The 22,517-nt window shown below is 32.7% G+C and overlaps 1 protein-coding gene across 1 annotated transcript in view; it reads right to left on the bottom strand.

Moving 5' to 3' along the window:
• Window positions 1–2,016: 2,016 nt before the first annotated feature.
• The window catches only part of LOC124359086 (WD repeat and FYVE domain-containing protein 3-like), a 178,529-nt gene continuing 158,028 nt past the window's right edge, over window positions 2,017–22,517 (bottom strand). The window contains 9 exon segments of the mRNA XM_046811521.1: window positions 2,017–2,873; window positions 3,690–3,804; window positions 8,771–8,968; window positions 10,170–10,281; window positions 10,976–11,192; window positions 11,801–12,000; window positions 13,452–13,632; window positions 14,021–14,212; window positions 16,877–17,104. Of these exon segments, the coding sequence (XP_046667477.1) occupies window positions 3,699–3,804; window positions 8,771–8,968; window positions 10,170–10,281; window positions 10,976–11,192; window positions 11,801–12,000; window positions 13,452–13,632; window positions 14,021–14,212; window positions 16,877–17,104 (1,434 nt within the window). The 3' untranslated portion in view covers window positions 2,017–2,873; window positions 3,690–3,698.

The following is a 22,517-nucleotide window of genomic DNA, read 5'->3' as shown; positions in this document are numbered from 1 at the left end:
CAAAATCTTAAAAAATGTTATTGTATAATAACAACATGATTAATTTTAAGGAATAATGCAATTAATTGTAAAAATGTTTAACCTTCTGTAAATATGTATGGAAATTAACTTAGTTTTTAACTTCTTACAAAAACAACTTACTTCAATTCTTGAGATATTATACAATTGTAATGTCAATTATTGCTCTGAAATAAAAATTTATTCTTTACTAAAAATTTGTTTACACACTGCACAAAATTTCAAAACATTTTCCTTCTGGTTGTTATAGCGACAATGTTCACTCCATAATCATTACTGAAATGTTCCCTAGTACACTGGTACTGTACTAACAAGTCTCTCGTCTTCATTCTCCATTTCACAAAATTCAAATAAAATATATAAAATTTAAAAAGAAACCATCACAGGTCACACATTTAGGCGCACACGGATTATTACAACATAAAAACTAAACACAATAAGGCGCTCACGGTGATTTCGTCCAAGCACTACAAACACACCATCGGGCGCTCACGGAGGAATCGTCCAGTCACGCACGGAAGTAGACCTCATACTGACACATTTTGATAAATAAAAGCGGGAGGCTATTGTTTCGTTTCCCCGAAAGATGCTCGTGAAGTACACTGCGGGAAACGACTGCCGACATCAGAAAAGTAGTACTATTTTTAATAATAAAACATACACGGAGGAAAACTCCGTTTAGCGCCCGATGGAGGGTTAAAAGACATAACCATTTTGCTGATTATTTAAAATCTACAAATTAAGGTTCTTCCCTACTAGGGCCTAATATTATAACTATTAATAAGTACCATATTCTAGCAATAACAATACAAATATTTGAAGTATTCAAAATGAACGTAACTAGAAATGAACACTGTTTATGAATTAACAAAATAAAAGCATGAACATTTTTACATTGTTCAAAATTCTTTATTGTTGTTATCTGATGGAAAGGTGTTAGCGCATCAAGATATTAAGAAAACATGTGCTGAGCATTTTTTTAACGAAAAAAGGAATAGTTTATTGGGCTAGACAATTCACAGACATGTTATTTAAATGATGAATTTTCACCATAACTGATTATTCGGTTCAATTTTATACAAGCAAATTTGCAAACGTTGATTAGGAAATTCATAACAGGCCACACTAAGTGATTTATCTAAACCAAATAGCAAAGGTACCATGCAATATTAATAAACTATGAAATAGAACGTTGTATTCTTTTTTTGTACTTAAATCCAAATAAAACTAAGTGTGTATTAATTTTTAAATTCATAACTCAACTTTAAATGACAATATCTGTAATGACCAATTTTTAGAGAGAGGAGATTGACAATACAGTTCATATCATGCCACCACAATTAAATTTGGACCATATTCTTTTTTTGGGGGTAAAACTACCATGAAATGAATTGTAAATATTTTACTAAAGCATAGCAGTTTTATCAAACTTAAAGTTGCCAACTTGCTTGCTTCCAGATGTTGTGTTGGATAATCAAGAGCTGCTGTATTTTAAAAATTATAAATAAAACTGAACAATAAAATGTTTTTTATCAGCTACCACAATGATGTTAAAAAAAACATTAACTTATACCAATTGGGCCGATTATGAAAATTACAATTTAGTTCCATTGTAAGATTAAGTAACACACAGACAGTCCACTCTATTTTTAAGGAAGTAGTATAGGTGTACACTTAAGGGGCTAAATCCAATTATAAAACAACTTACTTTGGGCGTTATAAAAGTTTCATTAACTATAGCTTGTTCAAAAATCATTGTATACTATTGAATAGTTAAGTATAAATTTCATGCTTTGAAACAATATTTAAAATAAACAAGCAATCACTTAAAAGATTGACGAATCTGGATTATTTATATTATAAACACACTAAAAAATGGTGTACAGAACTTTTAAATTAATGTAACTGACTTAATAAAGTTTAACTTTTGCTAAAACAATACAAAATAAATATATTGTGTGCAAAATAAAGTTAAATAACGCAATGAATTATTCCTAATAAATTAAAATATGTATATTATAACATTTAACACGCTCCTAATCATAACATAAAATTGCACAACTTACTACACCAGCACTTATAGGAATCATCAATACAATTGGTAACAATTCAATTTATAATGAATCATTTCAAAGCACTATGCAATATAATGTATAAACAAGCCAGGTCCACTTATCAACTAGATATTTATCAGTTTTAATGGTATAACTATGCTGTTGTAAAAATTTAATAATTCACTTCAAATTTATAGCTACACACACTAATGTATGAGAAACTGGTGATTAAGTTTTTTTTCATGCTTAATTTGTACGAGTTAAAAAGATACTCAAAAAAGGCGTATTCTTGGAGAGTAAAAAAAATCTATGAAAGTCTTACATGGACAATGTGTACACAGATAATATTTAAACTGCTGATCTTTTTATACCAACAATTTAGCCTTCGGGAAGGTCTATTTAGTGTAAGACAATTAATGCTAGGGTCTGTACTATGAATCACTAAAATATAAAATATTGTTGGTTTTACACAGATCTTTGAAGATGTAACCAATCTCTCTAGCTACAACTCTCGAATGATTTTATATTAGAAAAATGTTTGTATTGGCTTCAATACTTTTCACCAGAAGTACTCAGAAGGATGGTTTTTTTAACCAGAAAAACAAATTTTCTTTAAAATAAATGGTTGATATTGTCATACAACACTATAGCTAGAACTCCTTTGATAAGTGGCCATGGCTCAACAACATAACCTTATTGTCGATTCTAAGTACACAGACAAAGCTGACAACTAACTAAAACTGCAGCTAAGCTTCACAACAACACTCTGGGCTTCACTTGACCAGTTTACAAAATGGGAATCTGTAACAAACAGTTCTGAAATTAAATTATTTCACATATTAGTTTATCACTTACAATGAGATAAACTAATACATATTTATGTAAATATATTATTCTTCATATGTGAGAGAAGAATATATTAGATACATACCGGTTTTATTTCTCATAATATAAAATTTTGAATTTAACATCCGAATATACATATACTATATATATAAAATTCCAGAGTACTATATTACGGACAATCATAAATTAATTTAAAAAATTAAAACACAACATAATTTTCACTTGTACTATAGCAAAATGATCATGTAAAACATATGGTGGCATTGCAATTTGCTATGGTTCTATATACACATTAGGTATACGCCACACCACATGCCATGTAACAGGCTTCTCTGATATGGCATGCAAAATTAAAAATCCACAGCTCATTAAATTTTTGAGATGGCCTGGAACAAACCGACAGACAATCATACAGAAACAAAATTGTTACATTCCCCTGGCAAACAAATTAGAAATTGTGACGGCCTACTGAGTATTAAGCTTCAATGAGGCTCAGTCAAAAACCATGGATCGACATGCACCACCATAGAACTCATTCTTGTCCTAGTAGAAATTAAGTTTTATGCAAAAATTTAAAGTCTAAAGATTAAATCTTTCTCAATACATATTGCCACATGATACATTCACAGTTTTGTCCATTAAGTTAGCTTTCATAACAGTGTTCAAATAATAAGAGTTCAATCCACATTATAAAACAAGCAATATACTAGTGTGTACAGAACGCTACTGAACGCAGATCGGTTTTTGGCGTACCCAGTACAGTTACATTACCAGGTAGGTCTATGAGTCCTTGTGCTGAGAGCGTAGAGATGCGTGGCAGCCCTGACACACTCTCACGGGCTTCAGTATCCTCAGCCGTGATATCTCTGATTCGAATCTGCTGCACCTTTAAACATAAAATTACTCTTTTAATTTCTCACAAATATTTGAAGACATTTCAGGGAAGGATTAAAGTGAGTGGTCTTGTTATACCAGGGGTTACATTTCACCAAGTTTATAGACAAGCTGAAAGAGCTCTTCACCATCCTCTGGTTATGATTGTTGGGGGAAAACTCAACAACAGAAATTTACTGAAATTCAAGATTCAAGATTCAAACATTCTTTATTCATATTATGTACAAAGGTACAATAAATAGCGTCAAATTACAAATGGTCAAGACTTAATACTAGATAGGACTTTAATATAGATTTTATTTATATTAAAATATATTATGTTATTATACCAAACATAGAATGGCCCCTCCTTGATTCCTTACAACAGTTAGGTTCAGAATTGCTTAATTCTAGCTGAGAAAATATTCATCTAGCGAATAAAGAGATAAATTTATTAAATAATCTTTCGCTTTAGATTTGAATTTAGATAAATTATTTTCCAGTAAAATATGCCTTGGTAGCATATACAAAAACTTTGTTCCCATATATTTAGTTTTTTTCTCTTAAAAAAATCTAAATTATGTGTTTCAACCTGTCTATTTAATCGAGTGTTGTGAATATGATTAATTTACAGATAAAATCGGGTCAAAGTTCTGTTTTACGCAAGTCATAGTTTTCTAAAATATAGAGCCCATATACAGTTAATATTTTTAGATTAGCAAAAAGATGTTTAACTGAGTCCTTCTCTTTTTAATTTGCACATAATTCTTAATGATTTCTTTTTGTTGTATTAAAATTCTATCTAAATTTCCCCTTTTTTGTTGCTCCATATATGCTTATCCCATAAGCAAGATGTGAGTGAACTAAAGAAAAATATATATTATTTTTAATGTTTCCAAGCTACAGTACTTTGCCAATTGTCTCAGAGCAAATAAGCCTGTTGACATTTTGCCTACCACATGATCAGTGTGCCTTATCCCAACTTAGGTTTTCGTCAATTAAAAGCCCTAAAAATTGTTGTTACTTCAACTTTGTTCTATTATTTCGTTATTTATAGCTACTTGTGGGTTTATTTTATTCCTTGTTTGTTTTTGTACAAAATGATATAAAATTAGAATTACTTGAGTTTTAGTAGGAGATTTTTATGATCCAAAAATTCTTTGACAATTGACAAAGTAATAAATGATGAAACTTCAACATTTTCTTTAGTGTCTCCTGATATTGTTATATTCGAATCGTCAGCAAACAAACAAATAGTACTACCAACAGGGATCGCTCAGGTAAACCCTTCAAGTAGCAAAGAAACAAGAGAGGTCCCAGGACAGACCCCTGCGCACACCATGTTTAATTATTCGTCCTCTGGGAATTGAACTTGCGGATGTAAATGTATTTTTCTGAAAATTCTGATATTGAATGTTCAATTCTCAACATACTGCTGTCTATTTTTGAGATAAGATTCAAACCATTCCAATTGTTTTCCAGTAATCCCTACCTAGTTTTTTTCTAATGACTTTAAAAGTTTTTTATGAGACACACTGTCAAAGGCTCTAGTCATCACACTAAAACTTTTTCCCCTTTATCAACTGATTCGATTATTGTTTGGATGAACTCAATTCCTGCAGTAATTGTTGATCGACCTGACTGAAAACCGTGTTGTTCTTTATCTAGGAGTTGGTGTTCTACTAAATAATCTACTAGCTGAAAGTGAGAACAACTCTTTCAAGTATTTTTGAAAAGATGGGTAGCAATGACACAGGACGATAGCATGACACATCATTAGGATTTCCTTTTTTAAAAATGGGAACTACTCTAGCAATTTTTAATGATTCAGGGAATATTCCAGAGATAATAGAAGAGTTTTTATCACATGCAATAAGGGTTTCAATATAACAGGGAGACTTTTTTTACAATATCATTGGAAATATCATCATTGCCAGCAGAAAATTTATTTTCAAAGGAGTTAGTTAACTATTTTTTTTAAGATTTTCTTCTGTTATGGTTTTAAACTTAAACCTAGATTGGGTTGAAAAATTGTCTTCTAACAGTAAGTTACTATTACCCTGAGGAATCTTTGGTAAAACAGATTTTTTCAACTACTGATACAAAGAAATCATTGAATAAAATTTGCTATCTGAATAGGGTTCTTTACTAAAATTCCATCTTGTTCAATGTTAATATTATGCTTTGCAGTTGATTCTTTATTTATCTCAGTTTTAATCAGATTCCAAGTCATTTTAGATTTGTTTTTAGAATTACTTAATTTATTATAAAAAAAAATGTTTCTTATTCCTATTTATACAGTTTTTTAATTTTTGTTTGGAATGTTTGATTAAAAGTTTAGAATGTTCATCCTTATTTTTTCTAAATTCTTTTTCAAGTTGATGGGATTTCGTTTTTTCTTACATTTTTATTTCGTCAGTGATCCATTGATCAATTTTTTTATCTTTTGATATCTACCATAAGTTTTGGGAAACTATTACTAAAATGGTACATAAAAATATTTAAAAAGGTTTCATACTTAGTGTTAATTGTTGACTGATATACCTCCATAAAAGGATTCCTGAGATAAACATTTACTAAAGGTAACAATATTATTTGGATTAAAATTCCTGCAATATTTTTTTGAAATTTTCTTTTTTATATTTAAGTTAAAAATCTCAAGTAATTGAGCATCATGGTCTGAGATGTGTGTTTATGAGTCCTGTTACTTGCTGTTCATAATCTTTAATATTACTAATTATATTATCTATAGCTGTCTCTGATTGTAATGTTACTCTTGTCGGAAAGTCAAACTTTATATTCTAAATTGTGTGATTTAAGTACACTCACAAAGTCTTTGTAATAATTATCTCTTTTTAAAACATTAATGTTCAGGTCCCCAGTTAATATTACATTTTTGTATTTGTTAGTTAAAATAGAACATAAAACTTCAATTTGACATAAAAATTTGTGGAAAAACATTGGTATTGGGGATCTGTAGATACAGCATAATACACAGTTAAAAATTTTCTAGTAATACCTCAACCAGACAGCATTCAAATATTTTGTCAATCAACAAATTTTTGAACTGAAGGAATTATTAATTTTTTAGTATTGAGATGTGTTTTGGATAATATCATTACTCCTCCGCCCACTGAAGATCTAGAATAATAAGAACATATATTATAACCGGAACTTGTAATATATTTAGTTCGTTTTTTCACTCATTTTGTGCTCAGAAATTGCCATGATGTCTGGCTTTAATTCGTCCAATTTTATTCGTCCAAATTAAATTCGTCTATTCTTTAGAATCTCTTCTATATCTTCTATAAATTTAGAAAAAGACTTGCAGTATCTAAGTTAAGAGAGAATGGTACTCATAACAACAATTCCGAATAGAATATAATAAATTATGCAAATCCTACTGACCCTATACAAAATGAAATAGATGTAGCATGCAATTAATTATATAGGAGAACTCACAGTAAGAATGAACATTGTAAGCATTGTTGTTCATTGCATTGCATTGCATTGAACTTGGAGATAAATTTTGGAAACATACTACATATAACAAAGTAGGAGTACACCACTTAACAGGTTTCACTGGGGTTGTAAACAAAATTATTTCAAGTCTATAATAGGTTTAAATATCATTCTTGAGATGTTCTGTGTACACATTAACAAACAAAACCCATACAGAAAAGAAATGTTTATATCCCTCCGGCAGACAGAAGAGAAATTGTGTTAGGGTACTGAGTGAAAGGCTTGAAAAATGCTCACTCAGCCAAATCCCATCAATGGACATGCACCATCAAATAACTCATTCCTATCTATGTGTAAATGAAGTTTCATGCAAAATTTGAAGATGAAATCTTTTTCAAGATACCTTGCGTATAATTAGACTATATGTGTTAATATTTATCACACGTTAAAATATTATATGGTTATTCTCAGTTAGTTTACGAATTTATTTTTACTATTTTCTCATGCCACCCATAAGACCAATGTAGAAATATTCACTAACGCTCAGCCAGATCCCATCAATGGACATGCACCATCAAATAACTCATTCCTATCTATGTATAAATGAAGTTTCATGCAAAATTTGAAGATGAAATCTTTTTCAAGATACCTTGCGTATAATTAGACTATATGTGTTAATATTTATCACACGTTAAAATATTATATGGTTATTCTCAGTTAGTTTACGAGTTTATTTTTACTATTTTCTCATGCCACCCATAAGACCAATGTAGAAATATTCACTAACACTCAGCCAAATCCCATCAATGGACATGCACCATCAAATAACTCATTCTTATCTATGTATAAATGAAGTTTCATGCAAAATTTGAAGATGAAATCTTTTTCAAGATACCTTGCGAATAATTAGACTATATGTGTTAATATTTATCACACGTTAAAATATTATATGGTTATTCTCAGTTAGTTTACGAATTCATTTTTACTATTTTCTCATGCCACCCATAAGACCAATGTAGAAATATTCACTAACACTCAGCCAAATCCCATCAATGGACATGCACCATCAAATAACTCATTCTTATCTATGTATAAATGAAGTTTCATGCAAAATTTGAAGATGAAATCTTTTTCAAGATACCTTGCGTATAATTAGACTATATGTGTTAATATTTATCACACGTTAAAATATTATATGGTTATTCTCAGTTAGTTTACGAATTCATTTTTACTATTTTCTCATGCCACCCATAAGACCAATGTAGAAATATTCACAAACGCTCAGTCAGATCCCACTGAGTGTCATGCACCATTGCCCAATGTTGCCTACATAGTAATAAAGCTTCATAAAAAATTTCAAGACTCTTGGTCAGTTAGTTCTAAAGATACCGTGCTAAGTTAATTTTTTCCAGCCCCTCTAGTGATAGTTTCTTTAACATTGAACCAATATGAGACATTGCTATATTAATATTTAGTATTATTTCTGATCTAATTGTAAGACCGTTGACTTCACTAACTTGGAGCAGAAGACCTGGCCACAGTTGCGGCAGTGGTGTCGTCGCTCGTAGATAGAGAAGCGAACTCCACACGAGGCACAGCAGTCCGCCCCCTCGTCCTTGAGCCAGTGGTCAGCCACGCCCCGACCAGGCTGGTCTGATACACTCCACGAGAACACTCGTCCTCTGGTGTCACCCACATACACAGTGCGGTGGTCTCTGCAAGCAACATCAATATACAAAAGTACTAAAATAGGAAATAGTTATAAGATAGTGACATAAAAATATACTAATTTGAAATGATGCCATTCATAGGTTTACTAACCTATCAAGAAAATACTCTTGGATATCATACCCATTTTTTTTTTATCTCAATAGAGTGAAATCAGCTGGTTAAAAATGTTAATCAGATAGAAAATGTCTTTTTTAATTGTGGACTGGAGTTTTTTACAAGTGCCAACCAAATAACTTTTATTATTTGTGATTTATACAATACTAGGCTCAACAATGTCATATATCCCACTGTAAATTTCAGTATGAAGCTGTTTATATGCAATATAATTAACTAAATAAAAGTTTTAGATTGTTCTTTTGTACTTTATTAGAATTTCATGAGCGAAGGTGCAAAAAGCAGCTCTCGAAATCTATTTCATATTTACACTGCTGACATTTTTACAGAACAGTTTAGAGAGTTCATAATGGTTATGAAATTGTCAATTGTGACTGAATCTAACATTACCTTATTGCCCTCAGAACCTAATTTTTAAGCTGTAAAATCAAATAAAACTGTTTAAGACAGAAATTGTCTGCTTCCATTCTAACAACTGGAAGGCTAACTTTGAACTTAACAACTGTCTTGACAGTGCTTAAAGTCAAAATCGACTTTAAATCGTCAAAAGACACAAAGTGATGGATTGAGTGAATGGATAAGTTTTTCTTACATCAGATTTTATGTCCTCTAGCTGGTTTTTGCTCTGGTGTGTAATATTGACTGTATTTTTGCCTGAATAAACAGTGTGCATATCAGAGAAGTAGATATTCTACATGGGATGGCAATGAAACTGGTGCACCACCATATTTAATCCCCTCTGACTGTCACATCATCCACCATACTGACATGAAGTACAAGGAAAGTCTGACTAGAGTTTTTAAAGATCTTAAATCTTCATAATCAAATTCTAAAATTCAATATTTCGGTTATATGCCAATAAGTTAAAAATAACTGTCCGAATGAATACAACTGGTCTATTTAATGAACAAATTAATCACTTGATACAAGCAGAATACCCTCTTAAGTTTAGAAATTGCTTTCAAAGAAAGTAATTGATAAAGATCTTTCTGATATAACCAATTAACAATGTAGTCAGCCATTACTCTTACATTAACCATAACAATGAGTTCCTGCAGTATTGGTACAGACCTGGAGACTGCTAAGGCAGTGATGGAGGCAGGTTCTGTATTGTCCTTGCGATCATAGGCTGTGTGCATCGTCAATTTACTGCGAAACACCAACTGCCGCTGCCACACGAATCCTAATGAAAATATATACATTGTCAATGTTATTGCATCTTGTATTGAAGTGACATTTTAATTTTATCTTTTAACAGTAAAATCAAAATGCAAAAACTATTGAAACATTCTTTACTGATTTCACATACCTAAAATTTAGTTATTGATACTCGCATGTTATTCCAAAAGAAGAAGCTTCGAACATAACTAGATAAAATCAACATATGTCATTGAAACAAGAGCCCAAAACTTTAACAGATTATAGTAATTATTAAATATACTTCCTAATGAAATTTGTTATATAGTTAACATTATTTTTATAGGTAAGTTGTTTTAACACCTTTACCAATACAAATTGATTTAATTTAGTTAAACTCTAAATTTATTATTTTTGAGGGATAGTAGAGGAAATAATAAAAACAGAGGAGGAAAAGCAAGAACTACAAAAAGTAACAAAAGTACCAATAGTAAAAGGTATCAAAATATTGGTAGTAAAATTAAACAACAGGCATAAGATAAAAGATAAAACTGACTCAGATCAAATAATTATTTATAAAAACATCTAAGAATTGTCCCTGACTAGCAGAGTTCAATACTAAATTTTAACAAATAACTACTATTAAATTATCTGAAGTGCACCATGGATTAAATCTACTGACGCTACAAAATGCTTTGATTGAAACATAAAATCAAAATCAAATGTATGGGTTGGATAACCTTGTCTGAGGATATGATGATTGTTGATGCGGTTACGTCGCAGGGGAGGGGTAGGGGCTGGCTCCTCCTCCCTGGCCTCCCCGTCAGCTGTCACCACCACAAAGCTGTCAGTCAGACTGGTGTCGGACTTGCTAGGTCTCAGCCCACTCGGATCATCTACACTATCCCCTTCTACCAGCCCGAGTGGTCGGCTTGGAGCACACTCTGACTTGCGGAACTGTATAACATCATCTGGTTACTGATGTACAACTGAATATAAACTATTATTAAACTGGTAAAACATCAGATGGGCTAATTTTGAGAAATACGCTAAAACTTATTTTTTGAATCTGATAACTGCTTTGAAAGTTATGTGATAAATTTAACTTATAAGCACCACAATATTTGTTATTAGGCTATTTGTACAATTTCAATCATTCATACCACAAAAACAATTAAAAATACATTTTAAATTTTTTGTAATTGGAAAAACATACAAAACTAAACCGTTATAAAATCTTTTGACATAGAAATTTGACCAATTTGATCTGAGCTTTGCACTTTAAATCATATTTTTAAAAAGATTTTGTGTTCTACAGAGAGCTATTTACACTGATGGCAGCTTTCATTTTATCATCTATGATTATTGGTTATTGGTATTTGTTGGTGGATTGGTGGGTTAATCACTCCTGGACCATCACTCCCCAAATGGAGTAATGTTGGTTGATGCTGAGTAATATGCCAATGTGAGTAATATACCAGTGTCTTACAGTCACTGGTCTATAAGTTGAATGATATGGAGACTTCACAGTTCCTAATTTCCACCCAGTCCTACTTCACTCTCACCTGAGGATTGCCGCGTGTAGAAGACCTGCGTCTCCTCACCACGGGTGCTGGCCTCGGTTCCCTCTCTTCATCACTACACATCTCTTTCTCCTCAGACTGCACATCTGGCTCTTTCTTATTTTTTCTTTTCTTTTCCTTCTTGTTCTCATTGCCATCTTCTGATAGACTGCTCTCTGAACCACTCTTGGCAATTAGTTTTCCTGCAAATAAAACTTTACAATTAGAAAATCTTGTTTTAAATATGTAAATTAATGAAAGAGACTAAATTATTATGAAATGTGGTCAAAGTCTGCTTTTTTTATATGCACATCTTTATAACAGCAGTTTCTCAATGTATTTTTATATTTTCTTTAAAGACATGAATGAGGAAAGGTAAGTTAGGATGTAGTGTTATAAATATTTAACTGTGTTAATACAAAACATGTAAATCAAATAATTCATTCCCCATGTTTTATTCAATTTAAAATATTTATCTTCTATCTGTTACAGGAAGCAAGGATGTTAAAATATTTATCTTCTATCCATTACAGGAAGCAAGGATGTTAAAATATTTAGGACAGGGATGTTAATGGGAACATAAATTAATACTAGGAATTACTTACTTTAACAATGTTTAAAGTAAGTGAATTGACCTAACCTTTCATAAATAACAATAGTGTCTACAAAAGATGTTTAGCTGTACTTATAAGCAGTACTCGATTTGAAGAGGATTGCAGTGGAACGACGTCCTGATATTTTTCTAATAATAATAAGCATTTCAAGTATGTGTGGATTAATTTCCCCTGCAACTCAGAAATGTAAAAAAAAAAACTGTTAAGAGATTTCATATTTTAAAACTTTTCTCGGAAAGAGCCCCAAAACCCCTTTCTTCTAGGAAGTATTCAATACCCTCCCACCCCTGAAAGACTACAGTTCTGCCACCTCTAGTTGTATTAAATTGAAATCTCTTTATTCATGGAATAAACGTTTTGTATACATTGGATAGGATCATAAAAATGACTTAAATAATATATTATACACTAGACGAGGTGACAGAAATAAAATAACCTAAGTCTATCAAAAGTCATCATAATCAAAAATGCCCCAATAATTGCAGCTTCAATCATTATACAGATTAATAATGCATATTGGAAATAATAACTACAAAGGTAATTGAAAAACAGAACTAGTTCACAATATTATAAATAACAAAAAGTAACAATTTTAAACTATTCAACTAAAACTATAATATATTTCAGCAATCAACAGTAAGTCAGTAACAATAATAAATTTAAATAAACACACTAAACAATTCAAATAAATATTAAAACACAGACACAAACACACAAATTTACATATTGCAGCTGTATAAAACGCTTGGTGTAAGTGAAAATGAAGGTAAAATACCTCCATGCCTGCTGGTACTCAACTTAAATAATTTTTATTTTTTCTAGTACATTTTAAAAATAATTAACGTATATCTATAATAATTATAGATATATCATCTTTAATAACTATTTGCATTAAAGTACATTTTGCTGTAGTACATTTCATTCTATATTAACAGTTTGAATCTACTAGTTACATTTTTATTTATAATATATTAACAGAAAACCTTCTAGTTTTAGAAATTGAGGACTTCTTGTAAGTACCAGTTGTACTTATAAACTACCTTCATCAGTCGTGGTGAACTCGGCAGATATGCTCATCTGCTTGACCATCTGCTGGTGGACCCTGTGCTTGGGGCCATCCGACTCCTGAGGAATCTCTTCCTTCTGCTTCTCTTCCTCCACAGCATCAGCCGGCGAGCTACCTTCCTCCTTTGGTACTTGTACATACTCCACTGACCACATCTGTAAAATTTACACTTATGTATTTAAAGGTACAAATTGGTTTTACTGAAGTATTTGTACCTTAGCCAATAAGGCTCTAGTATTGCACTGTAATTCACTACAAAAATATATATTTTTACTAAAAGAACTTGTTTTAAGGTACAATAAATGTAATATTTTTATTAAATTCTTTGTTCATGGCATTTTAATAATAAGAGATTTAGAATTTTGAAGCAATGATGAAACTAATGCCATGCTTATAATTAAATCACCCTAACTGATTTATCAAATTAAGTCAGGAAATAAACCCCTATTTTGTCTAAATCATTACAAAAAAAGCATGATTAAGTAAAATTTTGTAGTCAAGGAAATAAATTGAAAATAGATAACTGGATTGCACTCCACTCACCCTGACAACTCCGTCTGTAGAGCCAGTCATGACAACATTCTGGCTGTCCCATTCCCGACACTGTGAGAATGCCACACACAGGATCTGTTGCATACGGTCAGCCCGGCCTACACACGTGTTAACACAAGCCAGCTCCTCTCCGTTGATGCTCCACAGGTGCAGCCAAGTCCCAGCACATGTCGCTATGTCTCCCTGGAAGACAGAACGTAATCATCTAAATTATATTTTTAACTTAATCACTGCCCGTCTGGTATACTTTGTCATGACAACATTCTGGCTATCCCTTTCACAACACTATGAGAATGCTACAAACGACCTGTTGTATGCGGTAAGCACAGCCTACACACCCATTGGGGAACACACGAGGGTTACTTGTTGCCGGTGAACAGGACTAAATATCTTCCCCAAGCTGCACTCGTTGTGCTCTTTTTAGACGCTAACGATCATGTAATTATTTGTTTTCTTGGCTAGATTGCAGTTGTGTGCCCTCTTGCATCCTTAAGAGCAATCGTTCCATTTTGTTTTATTGTGTTGGCACATTGAAACCACAACTAATAACTTGTTTTGTTATTGTTTACATTTTGCCATGTGCTCAATTTTTATCACTTAAACGTTCTGTAAATTGTGTTCCCAATGACTATTGTTAACTACTGTTTACAGTTGTTGAATGAGTCAAAATGTTTTTATCTGCTAACTCCTGGAACAAGAGAATTTGTATTACTCCAGAAATGCCAGGTCGCACTCCATATAGAAAATTGTTTCAAAGATATTCACACAAAAGTGAATTATGAAAAGTAAATGAATGGTAATTGTATGTAATATAAAGTTTATTTTAATTATAATTTTAATAGCAACAACTGCATGTAACAAACATTTTTATCTTATCTTTCAGATAATTAAATCTGCAGCTTCAGATAAAACATCAAATGCTTTTGTAAGTGAATTTTGATTGCTTTGTTATTATGCCTTATAATTAAGTAATACAATCAAAACTGGTCTTCATTGTAAAAACATTATGATGTTTTTTTATAAAAAAAAGTTGGAACAGATAAACAAAAAAGTAATAAAATATTGGCAGCTGCTTTTAATTGTTTGTTTTACTTACTAAAATGGTGTAAAAAACAAATATTTTTGAGAAAGCAACAAACATTATTGTACAGCAACAAAGGGACTAAAAGTCCTGAAAATTTTACTTATGTATCTGTAACCAAACTCATTATATTTATATTTTAGTAAACATATGCATTTTTGCCAAAATCAAACATTTAGTTCTAGAGAGGCTAGTTAATTGTTTCTCCAATGGGTAAACACAAGCCACTTCCTCTCCGTTGATGCACCTTAGATGCAGCCAAATGCCAGCACAAGTCGCTATGTCAGAGAGTACGTGATAACCTAAAATATATCTTTAACCCAGTCATTGCCTAGCTAGCTTTCTTTGTCATGACAACACCTGGCTAACCCATTCCAGACATTGTGATATTGCATAAACAACAAGTTTTAAATTTACATTAAAGTAGGATTTTGACTTAAAAATAAAAAAAAGTATTGAAGGGGAAAATTAAAGTAATACACACCTTGTATTTTGCTCCATATTTAAAGAACAATAGTATGAACAATTTATATACTAAATAGTTTAAACCCTCAAAGCCCAGATCAATACAGACAGAGACTATTTTCTGTGTAAGTACTCAGTGTACAACACGGTCCTTATGGCTACACCAGGCTGTTAAAAAAAAAGAAAGTAAACAAAATATTTCGAAAGTACAGACTTATAAACACAACATAAAAATAACACAACATAAACAACATAAAAATAATTTTGTTTATTTGTCAAATTATACAAAATATCCCCTAAAAGGTTGTTTTATGCAAAACATAAGCAAAATTCAACTCTCCAAAGAGTATTTAGTTTTTCTAAAAAATCGTAAAATTATGAGATTTTACAAAAAACTAAATATCAACATTCAAACATTATTAGACATCTTCAATCCAATTAATATATTTAGGAACTGTAAATTTTTTATACCACTTGATGGCAGATTTCAAAAAGAAAAGTTTGATGCTACTTGATAAAATCAAAACTACAATAAAATAAAAAATAACAATATAGTAGTGACTACCCAAGACTAGTTGTTTGACATTATAGAAATGCTGCTAAGTGTGTTTGCAATGGATGTCATTCTTCAGACCAAAGGGTAATAAACAGATATTTAATACTGATGCTTTTGTTCAGGAAAATATTTGTAATGCAGTGATGTAACCAAATTATTATTCCCAAACAAAATTTTCAGTGTCAAAAGTAGAAATAAAAATCCTGTTATTTTTAATTTTGTCGAAGAGGGCGAGCAGAAACAGCAAACAAACAGCTATGATTGCAACTTTATGATTTATGTGCGAACTTATTATTCATTACTATTAAATAAACCGTACATCAAATTAAACTGTGAAACTTATCAATTATTCTGGTATACAACTTGTCCTACTTAAATCTGAATTTAGATAGTGAACATTTGATTAAAAAGATGACTACAAATCAACTAGTGATTAGTTGCTTGACAATGAAGAAACATTTTTAAGCGACTAGTCTCACTACTAGTCGTTTGACAGATCCAGTGTTAAAACTAAAAGTGTTCTTCGAGTGGGAATTTAAATGAAACCAGATAGAGATTGTTTTTATTAATAAGTCCTGAAAATGTTAAAAGGTTTGTTCAAAGATCGAATTTGGGATATTGCAACAGATTAAACTTACACAAAGTTTGAATACAGAATTTTAAAGTTTTACCATATGATAGGCTAATTTAAGGATAGTGATAATACCTAGTACAACTGAAAACACAATGCTTGTTCAAAATTTACCGTGAGATCGTTGACAGCGACAGCAGCAATTGGGGCAGCATGGTCCCGAAGCTGCCTCACAAATATGCGACGAGAGAGATCCCAGACAATGGCGGTGGCATCACGGGACCCAGACACGATTACATTATAGGCAGGGCTGCAGGCAAGACATGTCACTGCATCGTTGTGGCCATACAGACACTGCAGTACTATCAACTGTTTGTGTGTATACTCCCACATTGTTACCACCTGTACAACACACAAAACTTGGAGATTAATCATTTGGAAAAAGTGAGCATTGAAACTTGTAATATACATACTCGTGAACACCCAGGTTTTATGAATCGAGTATTTTGCCATGATTAGATTATTCACAATGAATGTCAATGAAATTGTGGAGTAGAATTAATTGGCTAGTGATATGTAACACGTTTAACTGTTTTTGGTACAAATATGTTAAATTACTTAAAATAAGCATTTAATCACATTTTATCACTTTAAGACAAATTTTAATAAATTAATAACAGTGATGTACCCAGGAGGAGGGTGACCCCATCACTAGGGTCTACGGGATGTGAAGGCAAAAATATAGGATATGGAAGTTTTCAGTAAAAAGGGAAAAAAACAAAGATCCCTATTTTTTAAATTCCTCTATAAAATGTGTTATATAACACAAACGTTGTGTTAAAATTATATTTTGCACGAAAAGGGGTTTATATTAGTAACTCTTATATATTACATCATGTATCAATTGCTAAAGCCAAAGCCAAGTTTTCTGTACAATCTAACATGTATTATATTTGTTACTGTATTTGGTACTAAGTGTTAAAATTTCAGTTCATGACAAAACTCTATAATTTGGATGTTAGTACAATTTGTTACAGAGCTGCATGTAATTTAGTTTCTTTTACCCATATATAATTGAATGCTAATTTAATTCAATTAAACACTTTTAGACTATTAATTGTGTTTCAAATCAGTGAAATATGGTTTGGTCTATATTTAATATTAAAATGAATTTCACACAAATTAATTATTAATTCCTATATCTCTTCCATTATGAATCACTTATATTAATAACTAAAATATACATTGTTGTATTAAAAACTCTTACATTGAAGAGCTGAAGATGTCATAATAGTTGTGAAGGTTAATTTGTGCAAAGTTGTACAGTACTTAAGATGACTTACAGGAAGGAATGTTGACACTTTGCACTCCACAAATGATATAGTAACATCTCTAGAGACAATACAATTTCATATAAAATAGACACTGAAGCTATTAGTTTTACTTTATTATTTCTTGAACATTTATAAATCCCACCAAATTCAAACAATATAATACATATAACAAATAAGACCATTTATCCAAATAAAAACTATTTAAAAGAATACCTTCCAAAAGATGACGTTTAATCAGTACTAAGATTAAGTATTCTATAAATGCAGCATTTCTACAAACTATCGAATAAAATCTAAACCTTGTCTGAGTGTGGATTTTGATGCAGGATAAGTGTTAAGTGGTAGGCAAGAAGATACTGCGAGGACTGATGGAATTGTTAATTTTGATATGAGTTTGGTTTTTCTGTAGTTACTGTTAAAAAATCTAAATACAGAGTTAATTTTTACAAAGAAAATACAATTAGTATTATTTTATCACATATCACAACAAGATTTCATGAACAGTTAAAGAATAAAAGCCCACCTCAGTCATTATAGAAAAATTTCTCATATAAATTATTCATGTAACAATAGATCCTTTACTTTAGTCTTATAAATAAATGTAAATGATTTATTGGAGTAAGACTTTGCCTCTCTCACCGAGAGGTCTTGGGTTAAACTCCTGGACGTTAACAAAATGTTTTAAGGTTTTATAAAAAAGGGGTTTTCCACCAGTCAGGTAGCCTGCATACTTGATATTTTGACGTACAACATACTGTTGTCAAATTTAGACAGTAGCAAGTTCAACACCACACTTTTTAGTCTTTAAGTTTTTGTATATGTTTAGGCTTATATCTTTAGGATGTATTTGATACCTGAAGAAGAGGTCCACAAAATATAGTGTTCTACATTATAACATATAACAATGAAAAATGTCCAAAACTCTAAAATCATTTGAAAACATCAAGTGTAATAAATTTTAAATACCTCCAACATATAATAAAAATAACCCCAAACCCAATTTTTCTGTTTATTTTTGGTTCTTAAAGTTTACCTGTCGCTTCCTTTCACCTCACAATTATATGGGCTATTATTTTATCAAATATATGTTTATAAAAAACATTGTCAAAGTTAAAAAAATGTATTGTGTATTGTAAAAAGTGTTATAAATTAATACAAATTTAATTTATACAGTCTAGCAGCTCCGCAGATACATCCACCGCCAGACCTTCTCCGTTAGCATTGCCCGATCCGTCTCCACGACCCGTCCAGTGACATTTGGTGTACCACAGGTACAGGATCGGGCCAAGGACTTCCCAGTCGCTCCAAGAGTGCAGCTGTCCCTGTACGCCGATGTCGTACTCCTCACGGACATCTCTGCCAACCTGAGGATGGCAGGATTCTACATCCAGCGGCAGCTGCATCTACTGGAGCCCTGGTTGACCAAGTGGCGGATCAAGGTCAACGTTGACACGGTGAAGCGATCAACTTCACAAGGACAAGGAAGCAAGCGGACGGCCGTCACCTGTCACTCAACGGAGACAACATACCATGAAAGACGATAGTCAAGTACCTGGGGGTACTCCTGGACACCTGACTGACCTTCACTCCCCACGTCAAGAGGATCTGCGGTCTAGTGAGGCAGGGCTTGGCCAGCATCGGCCCCCTGCTCAACTCCACGAAGCTACCGACCAGGACGAAGGTCCTGCTCTACAAGGCCCTTATAAGACCAGTGATTACCTACGCGGCCCTAGCATGTTACCATCTAACCTGCTAGACCGCCCGGAGAAAACTGCTCGCAGTCCAGAGCGTGTGTCTCCGGCAGGCCACTGGGCCGGCCTGGTTCGTGAGGAACACCGTCGTCAGAGCTTCGACCAACGTCCCTACCATCAGCAGCTTCGTGGAAGGCCTAACATCGAGTCTTGAGGAATCCGCAGAGTCCTCTCCGTGGGATCACATCCGGGAGCTTCGTGCCCAGGAGGTCCCCCAATTGCATCTTCCTGTGGACGACTGGACCGACTTCACCAACACTACACTACAGGACTGACATGCAGCAATAGCTACTAGGGCTCAGACCCTTATTTTCCCTAGGTAAAAGCCTAACGGCAGGGACGTAGATAGGAGTGGGGGGATTCACCCCCCCCCCCACAGACACAGTGACTGTTTTGTTTATATATATATTTTTTTAATCAAAAGGAGAAGCCTTACTCTGCCCATCCTCATGGGCCACTGGCCTGTGCGAGGATCTTATCAAGCAGAATAAGAGAGAGATTCGGTACAGTACAAGGTCGTTGGTACTGATAAAAAGTGCAAGTCGAATTAACTTTTCCTTAGAGTCCATACTTCGGTATTTTCGTGGCCCAAGAGGCAAGAATATTTACTGATTTATTCAGTTTTCTCGTGGATATATTCAAATAGATGGTGTTCCAATAGTTCAGTTCTTTTAAATCAATCACAGAATGACAGCGCATAGGTGAGGTCAGTGTTTCGTGGATGGCTAATAGAGCCTCGGCTGCGCGCTCGGATCCCTTGGCCTATCTGTAAATAGGCCTACCAAGTTTGGTCCAAAAAGTAAGCATTTAAAGTAGTTATCGTGTTCACAAGAACACTTTATATTGCTTTTTCAAGTAACAAATTTTACAACTCTTAGTTTATAACAACTATCTTCTTTAATGTTTATTAAACTATGTAGCATTTATCAACAAATCTAAAATTGCATGAATTCATTAAAAAGTTGTAAGTGGATACACTGCTACAGAATACTACTAGCAGAAAAATTCAATAAGCACTTTCTCATAATTTCTAAAGATTTAAGGTTTAAGTCGTGTTTAATATTTTTAGGAGCAATGAATTACTACAATTTTCGTTGGTCTCGTTTCTGTACTGGTTCGGGTATAACTGACTAATAAAGTTTTTAAAATGAGTAAAGAAACAAAACATTGCAATAATTACATAACCAAGAAGATAAGAGCTTATTTTCTTATTATTCCTAACACAGCTAAACGATAAAGTAGTCTAATTTAGATCACTCTTCTGCAGATACACTCAAGATACACTTAAATTAAAATTTGTGAAAAAGTTACATTTGTATTTTGAGAAATCAAAATACAATATTACCCTAGTGATTAAAGAAGTTATTAATCAGACGATGCCAAGATAAAGATGGAAATTACTTATACATTGTCCCATTATCTGATGTCGCATAACTGGAGCCGTTAGAAAGGTTTACTGACAAGGATTGTTGCCTACGTTGACGATAACAAGAGTTCCAGTCTATTCAAATGTTCTTTGGGAGGGGCTGTGATGTTCAAGTAAACACGGCGTACACCACGAAAAAATTTCGCGTTGCCCTCAAGTGATACCTTTGTTTACAGTTGGGGTTAATTAAACAACATTAATAGTGAAATTCAAATGAACGTTTCTTAGTTGTAGTTTCAATTCTTGATTGTAGGTACTGATATCTGACCGTTCGTATACACGCAAAAACGCCGCGTCGCCCCGAGCCGATAAGGGTTCTTTTATCGTACCATACCAAAATATAAATTTCGACGCACCACAGATTACATTTTATTGTAAAACTATTAAAACGAATATCATAGAAATAACAATAGGCGTTAATCTACAATATTGTCGCTATCCAGTAACTGTTTATTTAACATACGAGTACCTTACATGTGTTTATATTTAACATATTTGGGTATTTTTTTGTATTAAACGCAGACCTCTCCCGTATTCAGTGCATGTTGTAGCTGTTATGGTTAGGGAATTTATTGTAAATTGTATTGTATTCGTAGTTGTCTGGCCGGGGGCACGTGGTCGAGATCAAGGTCATTGACCCGCACGGCAGTGCTCATACTCTCTCTCAAGCGCTCGTGATCAAACCTCTAGGAGTTTTTATATTTCAATGATCTGTATTATCTCGAAGGTTGACTTTCTTTCGCTGCCATCAGCACCGGTCGCGATTGATACAAATTTTGGAACATATAGACAATTCGGCGTTACTAGTGACGAGGATGTATTAAAATGGCAGAAGAGAATATTATATACTGATAAGGACGATCTAAACTCCACCCGCGAGTATGAGATGATACACATATGCCACCCCAAACTCAAATCCTGAAAACAACACCAAGTGATAAGTCGGAGCTGATAAGTCAGAGTACAAAAAAAAAAGTTAGAGGAATTTAGCTGTGCTCGTAGAGCCCAGATAATACCCTCTCAACAAACAAACGCTATCTGTGTGGCGGGTTGCGTTTACGTGCTAGCCGCTGAGATGAAGGCGCAACAATCTCTTTGGCGACTTTAAACTCACGATTTTGATTTACAGATAAAATTGACAAATACGTTATTTTCAAAAACACGTTAGACAGCACTATAACAACTCAAAAACAAGGATAAGTCCTATTATTCCTATTACTTGGTTTTCTCATATTATTTAATTCCACCACAATCAGCACTTTTACAAAACAGACTGATTTTAGCGAGTGTGATGAGTTATTCGG

Source organism: Homalodisca vitripennis, chromosome 4, assembly GCF_021130785.1.
Source record: "Homalodisca vitripennis isolate AUS2020 chromosome 4, UT_GWSS_2.1, whole genome shotgun sequence".
Taxonomy (NCBI): domain Eukaryota; kingdom Metazoa; phylum Arthropoda; class Insecta; order Hemiptera; family Cicadellidae; genus Homalodisca; species Homalodisca vitripennis.
This window is presented reverse-complemented; position numbering and strand designations above follow the sequence as displayed.